Genomic DNA, 22,048 nt, shown 5'->3' on the forward strand with positions numbered 1-22,048 from the left:
ACTGGGCTAAACAGAAAAGCCCTGTCTTTAAACTTGGACAGAGGCATCTACTGCCTTGTGTCCTCCTTTCTGGATTGGCTGTGGAAACCCTTACCTGTTGCTTCAGATCCCACCCCAGGCAGCAACAGCTACCCTGTCTCTCTTTCTTTGTCTCGTGCAGCCAAGGAACTGGAGGGCTTGCTGTTTCCAAGAAGGACACACCCATCTTGCCACCTTCAAGGGAAGCCTCTCCTCTACCGTGTGAGCCTATGCACCAACCCTTCCAACACTGTCTTCTTTGGACCATATATCAATGTTTCTGAGTGCCCACGCAGTTAGCATCTGTCACGTCTGCCAGAGTGTTGGTAGGGGACTCTATATGTCTGCTATCTGGTCTGGCAAAGAGGATGACATCTTATAGGGAAGAGTGAACTGAAAATAAAATCAGGATAGTTTATTTCTGGGTTATTTTATTTTATCTTATGTATGTGAACATTTGCCTGAAGTGTATCTGAGAACCATGTCTGTGCAGTACCGGTAGAGGCCAGGAGAAGAGGCTGGATCTCCTGGGACTGGAGTTACAGATAGTTATGAATGGCATGCCACACGGGTTCTGGGACTCAAACCTGAGTCCTCTAAAAGAGCAGCCAGTGCTCTTAGTTGCTGAGCCTCCAGCTCCTTGTTTGCATTTTTCACATCTTAAAACTTTTGTCGCTGGGCAGTGGTGGCGCACGCCTTTAATCCCAGCACTTGGGAGGCAGAGGCAGGCGGATTTCTGAGTTTGAGGCCAGCCTGGTCTACAGAGTGAGTTCCAGGACAGCCAGAGCTACACAGAGAAACCCTGTCTTGAAAATAAAACAGCCGGGTGGTGGTGGCGCACACCTTTAATCCCAGCACTTGGGAGGCAGAGGCAGGCGGATTTCTGAGTTCGAGGCCAGCCTGGTCTACAGAGTGAGTTCCAGGACAGCCAGGTCTACACAGAGAAACCCTGTCTTGAAAATAAAACAAACAAAACAACAACAACAACAACAACAAAACAAAAAAACAACAACAAAAAACCCTTTTATCTGTGCACCTGCCATACTGTGTGTGCTACTGCATGTGTGTGAAGGTCAGAAGGGTCAGGAGAGAACTTGTAGGACTTGTTCTTGCCTTCTGTTCTCTTTCCATGCAAATTCCAAGGATTAAATTCAGGACATCATACTGAGCTGCAAGCCATCTAAGCATTCTGAGCCATCTGAGCAACCCACACTTGCAACTCTAATTTGTGTAGGTAGATTAAGGGGAACGCAGAATGAATGGATAGATGTAATGAGGGAGGTAGAGGGAAGGAGGAAGGAAAAGAGAGAGAGAGTGGATGGATGGATGGATGGATGGATGGATGGATAGATGGGTGGGTTGGTGGCTGGGTGGGTGTGTGCATGGGTGAGTGGTTGGTAAATGGTTGGATGAGTGGATGGATGGATGGAAGAATGGGTTGATGAGTGGGTGAGTGGGTGGATGGATGGATGATGGATGGATGGATGGATGGATGGATGGTTGGTTGGGCAGGTGGATGAATGGATGGGTGGTTAAAATGATTAATGGGTGAATGGTTGATAGGTGGGATGAATATTTTCAAGGCTATTCCAAATAGTTCACACACATGAGCTAATTTTAATCAACAGAAATCCCAGAAGGGAATGAAACTTTATTTACAGACAGCATTTAAAACATTACACCCCTCAGGACTATGCAAGTTGAATACTGTGGAGCAGAAAGTCAAGCTTTGGCATGTCTAACTTGGTGTCCTTAGCCATCATGGAAACCCCTTTCCCACTACCCTTCCCTCTAAGTGACTAGAATGGCCACCATGCTCTCCTCTAACACACCCAGTCCCAAGATGTCACCCAGGTCACCCTGTTTTCCTCACTTGTGGCTCTCATATTTAACACCATGTCCTGAGTACATATGGTGTTTCAAAGAGGTCTCTATACACATACCTATCTGTATGTGGTAGGGCCTAGAATGTTCTCTGGCTACTCCCCACTTTCCCAGAATACTGTCATGACCCAGTTGGGTCTATAGCACTCATAGACTGTCCCAGATGTGCAAGCATTATGCTTCAAGCAGGTGGTGTATCAGCCACACACCCATCCACCCACCACATCAGTGGCCATGGAGAAGCTGTGGTCTCATAGGCAGAAGTAGGACACATGACAGTCATTCCACACACCAGACAGCCCCTGCCCAGGGTACTGTCACCAAAGTAGTACCCTGAGCTACAAGTAAGTCCATTCTGTGCCAACAGAGCAGGACAAGGAGCATGGGTATCAGGCCTGTAAGTGTGCCCGCTGAAAGCCTGATCCTGCCCTGTGTCCCCAGAACACAGGAGGCTGGGTGGCTGGTCGGAGAGCAGAGACTACAGCAGAGCTCAGCAGTTCTTGTCATTCTCCTGGATCTCCACATAGGGTAGCCCGATGAGCCAGCTGTCCCGGGGCCAGTAGTGGACTTTGAGGGTTTTATCTGGCATCTCATACTTGGCATCCACCAGGGCCATGGACACGATACCATAAGGGAAAGTGATGCTTATGAGGACATGCCTGTGGTTAAGAAGAGGGTGGAGGAGTAAGAAATCAAGAGATGCCCCAGTCCTACCCAGTCTTCTTGTATCTTTAGGTCCAGGCAGCCTTATAGCCTCTCCCCACCACCTCTACATTCCAGTGTCTGGATCTTGTCCCTCTTCCACTCTTGCACCCCAGACACTCCTCTACAACTCTAGCATCTGAACTCTGACTTGGGGGTCTTGGGATCCAAGAGGGGTATTTTACCAAATGCTATGCAGATAGGAGAAGTGAATCCGCTGCCAGAAACTGCAAAGTACACGGTCACTGATCCAGCTGGTCAGGGCAGCGGCCCACAAGATCACAGAAATCGCAATCATATGCCGAAGATCTTCATCCCTAATCCTGGGGACAAAGAGAGGGCCTGGGTTGGGAGGGGGGATGGGCAGATGGACGGACAGACAGACAGATGGGCAGGTGGATGGATGGTTGGATGGTGGGTGGGTAGATGGATGGGGGCTGAGGGGGAACATGGATGGGTGGGTTTGTAAGTGGGTGGATAGATGATGGGAAGGGGTGTGTGTGTGGATGGATTGGTGGGTTGTGGGTTGATGATAGGTAGGTGGATGGATGGGTGGAGATGATTGATGGATGTATCTACACTAACACAGAAGGCAGTGTTCTAAGTGGCTGATGGGAAATTCATCTATCCAGGAGATGTGTCTCATAGGTTGGGAGAGGGACACGTGGTTTTTTTAAGGGAGCTGGTGTTTGCTGTAAGTTGGCTCTGGGGTCTCTCCCAATGGTTCTGTGTTAAAACATCTGCCTTTGCCTCCACTCTGTAGGGAGGTGATAGAACTTTTCAGTGTTGGGACCTAGAAGAGGTCTTTCATTCACTTAAAATGTGATTAAAATGTGTTCTTGAAGAGGATTATGGAAACCCCAGTCCCACCAACCCAAGTCAATAGAGTCAAGCAACCATTACACAAACCTCTAAAACCATGAGCCAAAACAACAGGCAGACAACAATTAGCCAGGTGCGAAGAGGCACATTTGTTGTCTCAGAACCAGGGAGGAAGAGGGAGGGGATCACTGAGATTTTAGAGGCCAACCTGAGCTACACAGCAAATCCCTGTTTGAAAAAAGAAAAAAAAATAGGAAGAAAAAAAAACTAGAATAATTCCTGCTGTCTTTGTCTCTTTTTCATTCTCTGTCTCTCTTTGTCATGGTTTCTTTCTGGTGGGTATTTATGTGATTCTCTCTCTCTCTCTCTCTCTCTCTCTCTCTCTCTCTCTCTCTCACACACACACACACACACACACACACACACACCTGCCTATATGTTCCAAGCTTGCTTCAACTCCTAGGCTAAACTAATCCTCTTGTTCAGCCTCACAAATACCTAGTACTATACAGGTCTATGTCCTGTGAGGTCATGTGGGACTGGTTAACTATTTGTGCTGTCTCAGCTATGTTACAGTGCAGAAAGCTAACAATGGTGCTTACTATGTGCTAATAATTAAGATTCAATAAGGTGTTGGGGAAATGGGGAATAGGCTGTGTGTGTGTGTGTGTGTGTGTGTGTGTGTGTGTGTGTGTGCACGTGGGAGTGTTATAGGGCAGTGCATTTTCTGATAGGCATGTCTTGAAACAACTCAAGATCATAATGTAGGTTCCTGGTCAGCAGAATCAAATCCAGGTCCCCAGGAGAAGAATGTTCTAGAGATGGATGAGAAACCTGTCCTGTATCAATGGACATACAGGTTCTGTCTGCTCACCTCATGATGAAGCCATTCACTAGATTCTCTTTGACTAGTGGCTTCCAATTGGCTTGATGACACTGTCGCTTGGACAATGGCTTCCGGTTGGCTTCACTAATGATTTTCATTTGTACTGCCCTACAACTTCTGGTTAACATGACCAGTGCTTCTGACTGGCTTGACTTCTGGCTCCTAGTCACTTTAACGGATGGTTTCTGGCTTGCTGGACCTACGATTTCCAGGTGTCTTTGTAGTTTCTAGTTGGTTTTGTTAATGGTTTCCGGTTTCCAGTTTCTTATGGTTTCATTGGCTTGACCTTTGGTTTCTGGTTGGATTGGTTGATAGTGTACAGTTTGTGAGAGCTATGCTTTCTAGTCAGTTTCACTTACAAGTTTTGTATAGCTTGACCTGTGGATTTCAGTTAGCTCAACCTATGATACATAGCGTAATCACAAGTACACAGTTACTTATTGTACGAAAAGGACAAGCTCTGGGCTGCACAATAGCTGAGTAGGTGAAGGCGCTTGTGGCTAACCTGACAACCCCAGTTGGATGGGTGGGACCCACACTGTGGTATACAGATGCTGTGATGCACATAAATAAAAATAAATGAATATAAAATACATGCGTGTTTGGTTTTTCGAGACAGGGTTTCTCTGTGTAGCCCAGGCAGTCCTGGAACTCACTCTGTAGACCAGGCTAGCCTCAAACTTCATAGAGATCTGCCTGCCTCTGCCTCCCAAGAAATGGGATTAAAGGCGGATGCCATCACCGTCATTACAGTATATGTTTTAAGACAATGTTTGCAGGCTGACAGACTGCTCAGAAAAAAAAAAAAAAAAGCCTTGTCCTTCCTGTTCACAGGTCAACATGGGGAATGGGTGCCCCTTCCAGGAGACTGGAGTTAGAAACTCTAAAAGCACAAAGCCGCTGAAAAGTACATAGCTCAAAGGGAACAGAAGGAAACTCTTAAGAAACTGCACTTGCTTAGGAAGCACTTGCTTCCTAAAAAGCATTAACAATTGTTTTGTGTGATGTTGGGACTAGAACCCACATATTAGAGCAGGGGCTTTACTCATGAAACACCCAGCCCAGTGGGAGATTGTAGGCGGGGCTCCACCCTGACCAAGCCCCAACCCCTCACTCGGGGATTGTAGGCGGGGCTCCACCCCTGACCACGCCTCTATCACCTAGCACTCACTTTTCTTTTCTTTCTTTCTTTCTTTTTTTTTTTTTTTTGGTTTTTCGAGACAGGGTTTCTCTGTGTAGCCCTGGCTATCTTGGACCAGGCTGGCCTTGAACTCAGAAATCCGCCTGCCTCTGCCTCCCAAGTGCTGGGATTAAAGGCGTGCGCCACCACCGCCCGGCCTAGCACTCACTTCTTGTACTCTTTCCGCACAATGTAGAAGATGTGTATGGCAACGCTGTTGAGGGCGTATGCATTGATTGTAGGCTTCAGGAACGTCAAGAAGGTGCTGATAATAGTGGTCATGATTACCAGACAGCTGAAGTAGAACCTGAGGGTGAGATAGGGTGGGAGAGTGTCCCAGAGGTGCTGAAGCAAGGTCACCTCGGGCAGCCAAAATAGATTCGACAAACCAAGAACCCTGGAGAGTACATCTGGGATTAGAAGGAGCCTCTGGGTTTCCTCGGGTCTGCTCAGAAAGGACAGGATTTAAGAGAATCCAGGTGTACCAGGCCGGGATTCAGGAGCCTGAGGTGGGGTAGGAAGATAAAGAGGGGTCAAGGGACTCAAGAGGCCTGGTAAAGTCAAACGAGGGGTTCAGAGAATCATGGGGGGGTTCAGAAGATGGGGAACAGGTATCTGGGTAAAAATTATGAGAGTTCTTTGTGTTCCTTTCAGTTCCCTGGTGGGCCTGCTCTACCTGCTTCCCTTGACGAACTTGGGGAAGTAGCAACGGGGCAGCCACACGCAGTATGCACTAGCCAGCAACCACAGGATGGAGATCTCATCCAGCAGCTGCCCCACAAAGCTGAGTGTCATGTGGAAATACATGGAGAAGAGACCTGTAGGAAGGCAAGTAGAGGCCATCAAGAGGAGGGACCATTTCCAGAACACTCCCCAGCCTCACACACTCACACCTACCTATGACCATGAAGAGGGCTGACACTCCATAAATACCTCGGGAACGCTGCTGGGCGTAAGGGCGCATGAGGAACATCATGAGAGGTCCAAAGATGAGGAAGAACACATTGCTGAACTGCAGGAGAAGCAAGAACAGGGCTGGTAAGACCAAAACTGATGGCCGCTCCTGTCCACCTAAGGCTTGTTCCTAAGTGCTCCATGGCATGGGCTGTCCAGGAATGAACCAAGATTTGTCCACCATTTTGTTTGTTTTGTTTGTTTTGTTTGTTTTGAGACAAGATCTCACTATAAGAGTCTAGCTGTCTTGGAACTCGATGTGTAGACCTAGCTGGCCTCTAAGTCCCAGAGATCCACCTGCCTCTGGCTCTTAAGTGTTGAAATTAAAGAGCTCTCCCTTTATTTTTAAAAATGTTATTCATTTCAGTAGGCAAAAGTAGGTTAATCTCTAGAATTCAACCAGTCTTGTCTACATTGAGAATCCCAGGCGCCAGGGCTACATAGTAACACACACACACACACACACACACACAGTCGTTATTATTACTAATAAAATCCTGGACCTTGGACAGGCTGCTAGGAAAAAGCTCCACCCTTAACCACAACCTCAAACACCCATTTGGGGGAGTCTGGGCAGAAGCTCCATTCCTGACCACACTCCAACCCCTCATTGGGGGATTCTAGGCAGGGGTTCTATCTCCAAGCCCATCCCTGCTCTCCCCCGCTGACCCTGGCCATCTACAGGCCATCCCTAAATCCTCAGCAGACCCTGCATCCCCCTGTTATTCTATCGGTTCTTTTGTTTACTCCACGAGGGAAGTATGGATGGCACTTAATCTTTTCCACATGTTCTCCCTCATTTTCTTCTTAGAGGAAAATTCTGAATTTTGTGGGCTTTGTAATTGTGGACTAAAAATATTCAGGACAGGGCTGAAGAGATGGCTCATCGGTTAAGAGGACTGGCTGTTCTTCCAGAGGTCCTGAGTTCAATTCCCAGCAACCACATTGTGGCTCACAACCATCTGTAATGGGATCTGATGCCCTCTTCTGGTGTGTCTGAAGATGGCGGCAATGTACTCAAAACAAACAAATCTTTAAAAGCAGTATTCAGGACAGACATAGTGAGGTATATCTCTAATGTCAGCACTTAGGAGGCAGAGACAGATGAATCTCTGAATTTGAGGCTAGCCTAAACTACAGAGACCCCTTTTCAAAAACCAAAATATGCTGGGGGTAGTGGCGCACACCTTTAACTCCAGCTCTTGGGAGGTAGAAGCGTATCTCTGTGAGTTCGAGGCCAGCCTGGTCTACAAAGCAAGTTCCAAGACAGCCAGGGCTACACAGAAAAACCCTGTTTTGAAAAAAAACAAAAACAAAACACACATACACACCAGGAAGCATTCAGTATGGTGCTACACATAATCTTCAGTCATGTAATTCCAATCTCCAGTACTATAGATCTGGAGGCTGAAACAGGATTGTCGGGAGTTCCAAGCCATCCTGGGCTATAGTGTAAGACCTTGTCTCCAACAGAGAGGCAAGGAAAACATGGCAGTACCTATGCACACAACACTCATGTGGCCTTAGCAGATTGCCTAAAGAATATTTAAAGACTATGGGGGAATTCCACCTGTTCTAAACTAAAATTGCACCATTGTATAAAAGGGACCTCCTCAAAGGGCCTGTAAAAGGGCTCAGCGGGTTGAAGATGCTTGCTGCCAAGTCTGATGACATGGATTAGATCCCCAGAACCTGCATGGTGAAAGGAGAACTGATTCTTCACAGGTCCGCCTCTGATGTGCCTCCCACCATGTGTTCCCCACCACAATGCCTCTGACTGTGAGCCAGAATAAACTCTTTCTTAAACTGCTTAGTAAAGTATTTTGTCACAACCACACGACAGGTGACTACACAAGTTTCTGATTACATGCTTACTTCTTCACCCTCAGCTAAACCATGCTGTGAGTCAGTCAGTCGTGTAGGAGGTAAATCCTAGACGCAGACAGCACCTTAGTCTTCTATTATAGCAAAAATACTTGTCAGGCTTCCTTGCAGCTATATACAACCACGTGACTAGGCTCTAGCCAATGAGACACAGGCATAACCATAGCGTCCAGGCCGTGTTTCTAAAGGTTTCCACTCCCCTTCCCTCCCCGTTCCTCTCGCTTTACTTCCTTTCTTTATGAGACAGGGTCTCACTTTGTAGCTCAATGTGGTCTTGAGAAGGCAAGCCTTCCAACTCAGCTTCCTGAGTGCAGATGTTACAGATGTGCACCACCATATGAATAGGAATGACAGCAGAAAGTAGAAACAGGGGCTGGCAAGACGGCTCAGCAGTTGAAGGTGCTTGCCACAAAGCCTGGCGACCTAAGTTCACCTCCTGGGACCTCAGATGGTAGAAGACGAAAATTGACGCATGAAAGCGGTCCTCCATACTTCATGCTGTGGTGCATGTGAGTGGGTGTAAACCTGTAAATAGATGAATACGGAAGGAATTAAGTATGGAGGACGCATGAAAGCGGTCCTCCATACTTCATGCTGTGGTGCATGTGAGTGAGTGTAAACCTGTAGATAGATGAATACGGAAGGAATTAAGCGGTTTTAAAAAAAGATTTATTTATTTTATGCATATGAATACACTGTAGCTATCTTTGGACACACAGAAGAGGGTATCAGATCCCATTACAGATGGTTGTGAGCCACCATGTGGTTGCTGGGAATTGAACTCAGGACCTCTTGGAAGAGCAGTCAGTGCTCTTAACCTCTGAGCCATCCCTCCAGCCCCAAGCAGTTTTTTTAAAAATTTCCTTAGTGTTGTGAGACAGCCCAGAATGACCTTAAAGTCATGATCCTTCTATGTCCCTCCCATAAGTGCCAGGATGACAAGGGTACCACCAGACCTTGCTGAACCAAACAATTTGATGGTGTTTTTTGGTCAGAAAGAACCTTCAGGGGGCTGGAGGGATGGCTCAGTGGTGAAGAGCACTGACTGCTCTTCCAGAGGTCCTGAGTTCAATTCCCAGCAACCACATGGTGACTCACAACCATCTATAATGGGATTCGATGCCCTCTTCTAGTGTGTGTCTGAAGACAGCTACAGTGTGCTCACATACATAAAATAAATAAATAAAATCTTTAAAAAAAAAAAAAAAAAAAAAAAGGAACCTTCAGTTCTAGACGCAACTAGAACTGGAGAGAGATGGATCATCAGTTAAGAGCTTCCTGCAGAGATTTGACCAGTGTTCACATGGGCCATTCATGACCACCTTTAACTCCAGTTCCAGAGGATCAGACTCCCTCTTCCGGCCTCTGCAGGCCATGCACATGGAGCACATAACATACATTCGGGCAAAATACTCATACACATAAAATAAATTAAATATACCTAGAAAAACTAAAACTATCCACTTCCAGACCACCTCAGGGGTATGTGCCCCATGCCTTCCCCCATTGCTCTCCTTCTCCTCCTGGTGAGCCAGGGTCTCTCCCTGGCCTTGTCCATTCCTGCCTGGCTCCTGGCCTGTAAGCTCTCAGGATCCACCATCTCTACTCTCCCAACGCTGGGGTTCTGTGCATGCTAAAAATGCCCATCTTTTTGTGCAGCCACTGGAGATTTGAACCTAGGCCCAAATGCTTGAACAGCACACTTATCTCCTGAGCCATCCCAGCAGCTGTGGGTATTTTATTAAGTCATGATTAATGGGTAGGAGAACCAATCCTGCATTACTTGGTCCTGGAAACTTCCCTGGAACCATGAGGGAATGAAGAAAAGACAGACAAACAGACACAAAGGCTGGGATCAGGGGGTCCATGCTCTCTGCTGGAGTTGTACCAACAAATGCCACCAATATATTCAGAGCGCTTATCTTTTTTTTTTTTTTTTTTTTTTGGTTTTTTGAGACAGGGTTTCTCTGTGTATCCCTGGCTGTCCTGGAACTCACTCTGTAGACAGGCTGACCTCGAACTCAGAAATCCACCTGCCTCTGCCTCCCAAGTGCTGGGATTAAAGGCGTGCACCACCACTACCAGAGCATTTATCTTATTCATTGAAATGGAGGAGGAAGGTTTGAGCAAGGTAGTTTAGCAGATCCCCATGGAGGTCTCTGTAAGGGAGTGGTCTCAGGCTGTGGAGACCTCAGAGGAGAAAGCTCTGTGTTGTGATTCCAATATGCTTGGCCTATAGGGAGTGGCACTATTAGGTGTGGCCTTGTTGGAGGAAATGTGTCACTTTGGAGTGGGCTTTGAGACTGTCCTTCTAGCTGCCTGGAAGGTTTCTTTCTTTCTTTCTCTTTCTTTCTTTCTTTCTTTCTTTCTTTCTTTCTTTCTTTCTTTCTTTCTTTCCTTCCTTCCTTCCTTCCTTCTTTCTTTTCTTTTCTTTTCTTTTTTTTTTTTTTTGGTTATTCGAGACAGAGTTTCTCTGTGTAGCTCTGGCTGTCCTGGAACTCACTCTGTAGACCAGGCTGTCCTTGAACTCAGAAATCCGCCTGCCTCTGCCTCCCAAGTGCTGGGATTAAAGGCGTGCGCCACCACTGCCCAGCAGACATTTTCTGGCTGCCTTTAGATCAAGATGTAGAATTCTCAGCTCCTCCTGTACCATGTCTGCCTGGACATTACCATGTTTCCTGCCTTGATGATAATGGACTGAACCTCTGTACCTGTAAGCCAGCTCCAATTAAATGTTGTCCTTTATAAGAGTGACCTTGGCCATGGTAACCCTAACTAAGACACTACAGTTGCTAATTTTTGCATACACTGTCATCATCCATACCAGACCAGCTCTGCCAGTTCCCTGAGCCTCATGGCAGAAGGCTTTGTCACTTCCTTGGGTGTGAGGCATTATGGTCCTAGACAGGGTTGTGGTCATGTCACAGATACACAGTTACTCAGGGGTTCTTCTGGTCCTCATGCTTGGGGATCAAAGTGGCATGGACGTTAATCCTTGCCACCTTGTTCGCCACCATGAGGCTCTGGAATGACACTTGATTCCCAGCATCAGTATCTGACCTGTGAACTAGGCACAGCCACCTCCCTAGCATTGCTCACCCAAATGCCCAGAACTTACTAGGGTCAGTGGCTACAGTTTCTGTCAGGTTAAGAACACCTCCTGTGCCTGTGGAAATGGCCTGTGTTCCCAGCTACTGCAGAGGCCGAGACTGGAGACACATCTGAAGGGCTGCATTGGGGGGCTCCAGAGACAGCTTAGTGAGTAAAGCGCCATGCATGTGTACCTGAGTTCAATACCCCAGAACTCATGTAAGCCTCTATGCAGCAGTTCCAGCACTGCTGGAATCTGGTCTCTGGTGGAGACATGAGAGGTGGAGACGGGGTGTGCCAGCCTAAGGTGCTGTTGGGACAATATTCTTGGGCACTGTGCAAAGGTTGTATTTATCTTATTCAAATGTCAATTTATGTAGATAGCAGAGTACTATCCGGACTTTGGTGCTGTCATTCTAACTGCTCAGTACCTGCATCATATTTTGTAAACATCTCCCCTGCCTTCTCGTCGGTTTAGAGCTGATAGCCTATAACAGGGTAGGAGGGGAAAGGCCTGGCATTCAGGAAAGAATCAGGCATGGAGGATTCGACATATGTGGCGGAAAGAACAGGTTCTAGGACTGATGGAGATATAACAGGCCACGTGGCAGAACTTAGGTTAGAATAAATGGTTTAATTAAATTATATGAGCTAGTGGGGAACAAAGTCTAAGCTAACAGGCCTAAGCACTCATAAATAAATACAAGTCTGTGTCATTACTGGAAGCTGGTGGGTCAAGACAGTCCAGCAATATTTGACACCAAGGTGGGCTAGAAATCCAAACTTAGACAAATTAGACTTTAGGCCAAGTCAAGCACAAAGCCTGGAAAGGCAGGTTTCTTAGCAACCTAGGAAGCCAGAGAGTGGAAAAAACAGGAAACAGGGAGAGGAGAGGGAGTGCAGAGCCCCTGCTGAGAAACAAGGCCAGCTGCCTGCTGGGTGGGGAGCTAGAATCAAAGCTTCAGTGCTCTTCACAGGCACATGGGTGACCATGCAACACCCAGCTGTCTATGGGGAACTATGGAGAGCCAAACCGGCCAGCAGTGTGCATGCCTCGCTGTGGCCCAGCTAGTCCCCTCTACCTGCAGGCTTCTGCCCATGGGAAACACTTCTGGAGATCATAGCCCAGTTCAAGACTGCCACATCCTGGTGCCTGGTACAGCTGATGGCACCACCTTCCTGGAGCTGTTGGTGCGGCTGCCAATAGATACCCATGGAAAAGCCTGTGGCCCTGCAGTGGCTTGGTGGGCAGAGAAGCTTTGCACATTGGCTAGCAGAGTAGTGTGGGACAGGGGAGGACTGGACTGACCGGAGGAGCAGAGCCAGCTGCCACCACCACTAGCTGAGCAGCAGAAGGAGCCTGCAGACCCAGAGGAGGGCAAAAGGGTAGAAGGAACATTCTCCCAGAGTTGCAGTGTGACTAAGAAGCCCCAAACTGATGAATTGGTAAGGTATTAAGTTTTATTTATTTATTTATTTATTTTTATTTTTATTTTTTTTTTTTATTTTTGGTTTTTTGAGACAGGGTTTCTCTGTATAGCCTTGACTGTCCTGGAACTCACTTGGTAGACCAGGCTGGCCTCGAACTCAGAAATCCTCCTGCCTCTGCCTCCCAAGTGCTGGGATTAAAGGCGTGGGCCACCACTGCCCCGCAGGTATTAAGTTTTAAAACAGTAAAAGAGGGGAAAAAAACTGCATATAAAAAAATAGAAAGAAATAATGAGTTTGAAAATAATAAAATGAAGCTTCCAAATGAAGGAGAGAGAGATTGAAAAGAAAATATTTTCTGAGTTGAAAAATGGAAAACAATGAGAGAGAACACTTGGACTCCATATAATTTTGTTTTGATTTCAGCATAGAAATAAATATGCTTTCAGTAATGATTACAATTTTATATATCCTCTTTAAGAAATATCAGATTTTAAAACATAATTAGATAAGGAAAGAGCCGAAAGATTCATGCTAACTTACAAACAATATAACAAAAATTAGACAATCCTTTGAATCATAATTTTCAGGTAAATCCAATCTAAAATCTACAGTGCCACCTTGTGACAAGACTGCAAACTAGCAGTTCAGATCTATTAAAAAACCTAAAATGATTTTTCCAGCCATAATAATGGGACTTAGACGACACAGATGAGGGAAATCTACAAGGTTACCAAGAATTTGAATGGTGACCCATAAGGACATTAGACTTAAAGAGATTTAAAGAAACAGAAACTACCTATGATTTACATTCATCATATGTAAAACAGATAATAACTAGGCCACACAAAATCATATAATTTTAAAAGATTGGAGAGATTTGACGGCAGCCATCTTAGAGCCTGGCCCTCAGCTACAATGGCTAACATGGTGGGAAGATGAGGCTTCAGTTATGGAGCAATGAAAGAGGACAAGAGGCATTTATATTGTCAAGGATCAGCACTAGGTGAAGGTCCATATTCTGAATTAAGAGTACAGGTTACACTTGATGATACCATCTTAGAACAATGTCATACAATAGCATTAAATGCTTGGGACAAGGTTGGTCAACAGGGACAAGCTGAATCATTTACAAATATGTTCAAGTTCAATATCTCCAAATTTAGAAGAGAAAGTCACTGCTGAACAGAGTTCCAAGTACCCTATTACCGGGGTTCAAATGACTCTTTCACTGACTTTTTGCGAAGATTGACTACAGCCCTGAATAAAGCAATAACAGATCCAAATACTAGAGAATTTTAATTGAATATTTAGCTTTTAAGAATATCGATGCTAAATGCAAACAGGCCATTAGGCCAGATCTGCACCTATTTGTGAATGTACTGAAACTGCTGCAGATGTTGGATCTAATGCTCACAATTCAGTTGTGGTTGGACAAACAATTACAAAAGACATAAAAATTCAAAATGCCCATTGCTGTGGCTGTGAAAAATCAGGTCATTCCCTAAAGGACCTTAGTCAAACATTTCCTAAGGATACATTCTTCTTTAATCATAATTCATGGGGAAAGATTCCTGTGATGTGTGGAAGATGTGAAAGGAACAGACACAGGGTTTATGAATATAGGTCATCCAAAGATATTTGAATCAATTCCTTAGCGTCAGAAAACTGCCTAAGGGAAACTTGCTCAAGGCCTGACAAAAAAACGACACAAGCTGTTTGATTCCTGTTAACCAAGGAAAAACTGTTCTGGAAAACAACTAGAAAAACTAAAGCCTGACAGGACAAACAGAGCTGCTTAAAACTTAAATAAACCACTTAACAGGGATAGAACAGCTCTTCTGGATATAGAACAAGAGATTCTAAAGATACCAAAAAGAGATATTTTGGAAAACTGTTATAAATGATAAGAGACTAAAAATGGAATTACTATTAGATGGAATTGAGATTGAAGACTTAATGGATATAGGAGCAGATGTAACAATAATTCCACATGATTCCTGGAATACAGTTTGGCCACTATCTACACAGCTTCTAGGAGTTGGGACATTGTCTCAGGTCAAAGTCTAAAATAGATTAAAGTATAGGATCAGAAGGTCAGGTAGGAAAATTAAAGGTGTATGTGACAGACATATCCATAAATTGATGGAGAAGAGATCTACTGCAGCAACGGGAAGCACAGAATAGCATTGCTCCAACTTTAGATACAGGCTGTAAAAGAGATGCTCCTAATAAAGAAATTTTAAAATGTTATCAAAGACAGTTACAGACTGTCACGGCTGTCCATAGGCAGGGCATAGCAGAAGCTGGCTCTCCAAATTTAGAAAGGGAAGTCACTGCTGATAGAGTACCAAGTACCCTATTACCAAAACAGTTAACTGACAAACCTATTTGGGTAGAAAAATGGCCTTAAATAAAGAATAATTATGGGCATTAGAACAGCTGATCCAAGAGCAACTAGAGGCTAAACATATAGAAGATTCCACTAGCCCTGGGAATTCTCCTGTGTTTGTCATTAAAAAGAAATCTGGTAAATGTAAGATGCTTATAGATCTGAGAGTAATCAATAAAGTCTTTGAGCCTAAGGGCTCTTTACAGCCTGGAATACCTTTAACTTCTTTATTACCTAAGGCATGGCCTATTACAGTGGTTGATTTAAAAGACTGCTTTTTTCAGTAGTCTTTGAGAAACAAGATAAAGATTTTATTGTTGTTCTATGTTTCATATTCAAAAGAAAAACTGGTTAAAACTGCTTGCTTGATTTAGTTTGAAACTTGCTTGGAAATAACAGTTTCAATTTACACAATAGAGGCTGATAATTTACCCTGATCTGTGACTGGGAGAAGGGAGAACCTTGGCAATAATCATTTTCATAAGTGGCTCTTGGAAGAGGGCCAACACTTTTTTGGCTTCTACAGTAAAGGAATTGATAGTGGTTCTTCCTGGTTTGATAAGTGAAAGGGTGCTTTTCTCTTAAAATTACAGCTGAAAAAGGTAAAAAAAAAAATGTTTGGATAAAATTTATAAAAAGTACACTTATTTTATTTTGTCCTTGACTGGTTTTAAAAATATAAATATGTTCTATATGTTTTGGTTATACATTATTAGCTTATAAGTTATTGGGAATGATTAAAAATTCATAATTTTGGTAATAAAAAGCTAGATTAAAACTGGTAATTCGGAGTTAGAGTCATTCAAAAACTAGATTATAAAAGAGATCTCAGTAAGAGTTTTATCTGGGATCAAACAAGGCCCTGATGAACACCTTCCTTTTGTTACACAATTGGCTTATTAATCCCTCTAAAGGAGTTTTAATACCAGCCTTTGCTCTCATACAACGAGCTCTAACATTTTAGACAGTGCTTGCTGCTCCAGAAAACATCCAAAGACAGTATCTTTTCACTATCTGAGACATCAGTTATATTCCTAAATAAATGGTGACACAAAAATTCAAATAAGAAAAGATAGTTTACTTATTTTAAATTATTTTCAAAAGTTTCTAGGATATGCTAATTAGCTAAGATCTTATTTTAAGCTCTCCACAAAAAAATTAAGTCTCTGTTTAATGTTCTCAAGAGAGATACAAATCCTAATTTCCCTCAACAATTAATTGACAAAAGAGGAGTAATTTTACAAAAAGTAAAAGAAGCTATTGTTAATAGATATAGTATATAGATTGATTAGTTGTTGGCTGTTTTATAACAGGCCTTTGATAAAAAAGATTATTAATATAGATTTATATTTCTTTATTTCCAAAAGAAGTTTAAACATCCTGTTTTGAAGCTGTTGTTGTGTTAATACAAAATTATAGGTCAAGGTCACAAGGTATCTTAAGAAAGAACTTAATGAAATATTTCTTATTCCAAACAGTAATATAATTGGTTATTAAAGAATACTGATGCCGGGCGGTGGTGGCACACGCCTGTAATCCCAGCACTTGGGAGGCAGGCGGATTTCTGAGTTCGAGGCCAGCCTGGTCTATAGAGTGAGTTCCAGGACAAAAAAAAAAAAAAAAAAAAAAAAAAAAAAAAAAAAAGAATACTGATATTTGATCTGTTACATGATCAATATGATCAATTTGTTACAGCTATACATATAGTTCATAAAAAGTGTGTTTACTGTTTTTTTTGGGGGGGTTGGTTTTTTGAGACAGGGTTTCTCTGTGTAGCCCTGGCTGTCCTGGAACTCACTCTGTAGACCAGGCTAGCCTCGAACTCAGAAATCCACCTGCCTCTGCCTCCCAAGTGCTAGGATTAAAGGCATGCACCACCACCGCCCAACTGTGTTTACTGTATTGATAGACAGCTCACAAAATGGGAAGACAATATATATATATATAATGAGATTACATGTTCACTCTCTTGAGTTCCCCCCTGCTTCAACACAGATAAATGAACTATGTGCTATAGCCACTATTTAAAATACAAAAATTAAGCTTTCAATTGGTATACTCATAACCAATATATAGTTCGTGATTTATAATTGCTTAAAATTGTTCCTTTTCTAAATATTACTAATTTTCAGATTTTACAAATACAGCTCAATTTAAGAAACATGTATTTTTTCCTTAATTGTTTAAGACATTTAAGAGCTCATACTGGATTGCCTGAACCCCAGGAAGATGCCATAACAAATTTACATATCAAATGGATTACAGACCCTACAAAAACAATTGGCCATGCAACTTTATTCTTTACATTAGGGTCGCTGTATAATAAAGGCTTGTTCATCTAGATTGCTGTGCCACAGTAGCTGATCTGCCTTTTGAGGCCAGAAACTGCAGTTTTTTTGGCACTTAGCACCTCATTTCAAAAACAACCAAAGATTAAGTAAACAGCTTTTGTTTTGTCTTGACAAGAACAAGGTATTGTAAAACTTTTAAATAATATCTTCATAAGTCTCTGAGTATGGGGGGAACAGCTACTGGTGCTTCTGCCCTGGTTTTTACAAGAACTCTGAAAAATTGGCTTTTAAAACAAAAGAGGGGGAACTATACCCCTAGAAGGAGTCTTCCAGAAATGTTCTCCATCATGCCTTGTTCGTTCTCAATTTTCTAAATATGGATGCTCATGGCAAACCTGCTGCTGACTGCCTTTGGCATGCTGAGACCAATAAAAACTATGCCACAGTTATGTGGAAGGACCATCTTACCCTTAAATGGAATGGCCAGGACCCAGTTCTCATATGGGGCCGAGGACTGATATGCCTGTTTGATACCAAAGAAGGCACAGCTAAATGGCCGCCAAAAAGATTAATGAAATAAATAGATACCCCCACAAAGCCAGGCCCAATTATAAATAAGATGAATAACAATTGACATCCAGGGAAGAGAAATCTCCCAGACTATTCCCTTCTTTTTCCTTTCCAGGTAAAAATGAATCACCCGTGGTGTTTGCGGTTGCAAGTTCTAATCCTGATGTTGGCCTCCAGATTTACAGTACTCAGACCTTTAATGGGCAATGTTTACAAGGACATCAAACAGCTAGAGACCAGCATTACTATCTGGAGAAATCCCTTGTTTGGCTGTCTGAAGTGATCTCCAAAAATTGCAAAGGACTTTATTGGACTTGATTTACTCTTTTACAATAGAAAAGACTGTGTACAGCTCTAGACTGTGTACAGCCCTTAAAGAAGAATGTTGCTTTTACATAGACAAGACAGGGATGGTTAAAGAGAACATGAAAAAGGTCAGAGAAGGCCTTGAGAAGAGAGAGAGAGAGAGAGAGAGAGAGAGAGAGAGAGAGAGAGAGAGAGAGAGCTAGTACAAGAATTGGTTTTCAACCTCTCTATAGATGTCAACCCTACTTCCTTCCATTTGGGGACCATTAATTGGGTTTTTTTGCTTATTTCTTTTGGTCCCTGAGTCTTAAATAGGCTGACTAATTTTGTGAATCAACAGATAGATAATTTGATAACAAAACCTATTCATATACATTCTCATAAGTTAGCTATGGAGGACCACAGGACTCAAGAAGAAGTTGTTACTCTATCCAGGTGTTCCCAAAACCCATCTCCACCCAACCTAAAGGAGGGGACATCTGCCCCTAGACCAAGCAGAGAGGGGCCACCCAGAACCCCCTCTGAACTGGCAATCTAAATTCTTGCTTAGGCTGTTAGGCTAAGCACTGCAAAGGAATATAAATAAATATTAAAAATATCTTTCTGGGTTCCCTGAGGGACAAACCTGACTACATAGGGGTTGATGTCAAAAGTATCCCCTCTCCAGGAAAAAGACATCGGGATGGGTATGGCCCTCATGCCTCACTAGACAACAACAGGAGGACTAGAGCCATTACAAGGTCCCCTTTAATTACTGGCGGTCAGGCCTCTATCCCCGCCTTTACAAGATTAAAATCGCCACGGTCCTTCTATACTTGGAGAAAGGAAGAGGCTTCAATTTATCAAAAGAACTAATTGGATTCTTCCTCATAAAGTGAGAGGAACACAAATGTCTAAAGCTCCTACTTTTTATACAGATGCCAATAAATCAAGAATGCCAGGTTATAAGTAAGAAAATATAAATAAATGAATGCAAAGTCCACAGGCTCCAGTTCAGAAGTCAGAACTATATGCTATTCTGGTTCTGTTTGATTGTCTAGAACCTCTTAATATAGTTGCTGATTCTCTTTTGTTGTTGTTGTTTTGTTTGTTTGTTTGTTTGTTTTTCAAGACAGGGTTTCTCTGTGTAGCCCTGGCTGTCCTGGAACTCACTCTGTAGACCAGGCTGGCCTCGAACTCAGAAATCCTCCTGCCTCTGCCTCCCAAGTGCTGGGATTAAAGACGTGCGCCACCACCGCCCGGCGTTGCTGATTCTCAATATGCAGAGAAACTGCTGGACTTATCTTAGATGATTCAGAATTAACTTTATTATTTATACAAGTACAAGTAAATCAAAACAGATCATCCAATACAGATAACTCACATTTTATCTCATACAGGCTTGCCAGGACCATTGGCAGGCATAGGAATGAGGACATAGACCAAATTACTATCAGGAAATGTATTAGAGACTTCAAATTACATAAGAGTCATCATGTAAATAGTCGAGGTTTAAAGAATTATTTTTCCTATAACGGCAACAAGCAAAGAAAATTATAAAAAAAAAAGTTGGCCTACTTGTTAGTAACCCTATAGGTAGGTAACCATAGAAATGAAATTTGGAAAATGGATGTTTCATTTTGCAGAGTTTAGAAAACTAAAGCCGGGCAGTGGTGGCGCACGCCTTTAATCCCAGCACTTGGGAGGCAGAGGCAGGTGGATTTCTGAGTTTGAGGCCAGCCTGGTCTACAGAATGAGTTCCAGGACAGCCAGGGCTACACAGAGAAACCCTGTCTCGGGAAAAAGAAAGAAAGAAAGAAAGAAAGAAAGAAAGAAAGAAAGAAAGAAAGAAAGAAAGAAAGAAAGAAAGAAAAAAGGAAAAAAGAAAACTAAAGTATGTACATCATATAATTGATACTTATTCAGGATTCCAATGGGCTTCTGCCTTGAGTTCTGAAAAGACTGATTCTGTAATAATACATTTATTAGAAGCAGTGGCGATATTAGAAATATCTTTAAAGATTAAAACTGATAATGCTCCAGCATATGTATCCAGTAAAATGCAAAAGTTCTTTAAATATAACATAAAACATATTACTGGTAGACTTTACACCCTAAGGATAAGCAATTGTAGAGAGATTTAACAGGACCTTAAAGGAATGCTTATTAAACAGAAGGAGGATGTAAGGTCTCCCAGAGATAGATTAAATAATGTTTTTATTGACTTTAAATTTTTAAATGTCAATGAGACAGGTAGCACAGCTACTGAAAACACTGGCTGGATTTTAGAAGAACCACTAGATTAAAGAAGCCTATATATTATAAGGATACATTAACTTCAGAATGGAAGTCAGAAAATGTGTTGCATTGAGGGAAGAGGTTATATCTTTGTTTCAATAGGAAATGAAAGGCTGTAGATTCCTTCAAAATTAAAAAAAGATTAGATCTGACCCAGGAAGACCTCCTGAAAATCTTGGTTGCAGACATGAAGGAAGAGACCAAGATGAACAACAAAACAGGTGACTTGGATGCTGATCCCTGTCATGGGAAGAGCTCAGAGACTGGCTAAGACATGTCTCTGCATAGCCAGTAAGTCTTGTTGGCTAGAGTCCTTGGGACTTATCGTTACATGCTACCCTTGGAGATGAAGATGGCAAGGGTGGAGATTTATATTACAATTTTGTTATGCAGTCCAAATAGACTTAGAAATTTTGACTCCTTTCCTGCTCAAAGAGCAAAGATTCACTTCTAGTTGATATGTGCACACCACACATTCTATGCATGTGTTAATACAAAAATGTATACTACCTTTAAAAGTTTGTGTGTTTTTAGAATAAAGGACCAGACACCAGTGAAGATAAGACAAATATCTCAGCGTCACATATCCAGCGTAAAATATCCAGCGTCACAGCTGGCCTCAATAGCTGTTTCCTCAGTGACTAGCTTAATTGGTCCAGACTCAGACTGTTCCAGCCAGGACTTCAGTTCAGGACTCTGCACTTTCCCATCACACTGAGACTGGTCGGCAAATGATACAGCTAGCTCTCCCAGGACTTGGCCAATACTCCAGTTTTCATAGGGCCCCCCAAAAGTTGCTGTTCTCTCCAGATAGCAGCAAGAAATTTTAAGAAAACATCCCAATTCCTAAAAGGTGGGATGTGTGGTTTTGGTCATTCAATGAGTGATGGGTGTTGTCATCATTTAAGGGGGTTAGTCACAAGTTGTTAATGGTCTTGGTCAGAGAGGAAACAAAGGAGGTTAGATTCATGGATCTCTTTCTTTTTCTTTCCTTTATCCTTTCTGTCCTATATAGTGTTAAAGGAAGAGAGGGAGTGAAAAGAAAAAGAGGGATATAGGAATGATAGGATAAGAGGGTAGATTATTGAATCTACTTTTTACAATAAATAGAAACTACCAATTTCAAATATTTTTCATTGGAATGGATTTTTGTATATTGGTGTGAATTTAAGGTTATTTTTGCTACATCTTATAGTATCTATGTTTCAACTCTTGCTTAAGGTATTGTACCTATGCAACTCATTTTAAAATGTAAAGTTCTAATCCTCGAAAGCTACAATTACAAACTGTTAAGGATAATTAAGGAATGCACGTTGGTAGTCAGTCAATCAAACTTGTGGTCATGTTAGGTTTTACTTTAGTTT

At 42.8% G+C, this 22,048-nt stretch overlaps 1 protein-coding gene across 1 annotated transcript in view; it reads right to left on the reverse strand.

Moving 5' to 3' along the window:
• Positions 1–1,621: 1,621 nt before the first annotated feature.
• Positions 1,622–22,048, reverse strand: part of Acer1 (alkaline ceramidase 1) — a 30,846-nt gene continuing 10,419 nt past the window's right edge. Inside the window, exons 2-6 of the mRNA XM_034498185.2 lie at positions 6,390–6,504; positions 6,169–6,310; positions 5,662–5,799; positions 2,790–2,927; positions 1,622–2,561 (exon numbers count right to left, since the gene is read on the reverse strand). Of these exons, the coding sequence (XP_034354076.1) occupies positions 2,393–2,561; positions 2,790–2,927; positions 5,662–5,799; positions 6,169–6,310; positions 6,390–6,504 (702 nt within the window). The 3' untranslated portion in view covers positions 1,622–2,392. The remainder of the gene's footprint in view (positions 2,562–2,789; positions 2,928–5,661; positions 5,800–6,168; positions 6,311–6,389; positions 6,505–22,048) is intronic.

This window comes from Arvicanthis niloticus, chromosome 3 (assembly GCF_011762505.2).
Source record: "Arvicanthis niloticus isolate mArvNil1 chromosome 3, mArvNil1.pat.X, whole genome shotgun sequence".
In the NCBI taxonomy this organism is placed as follows: Eukaryota; Metazoa; Chordata; class Mammalia; order Rodentia; family Muridae; genus Arvicanthis; species Arvicanthis niloticus.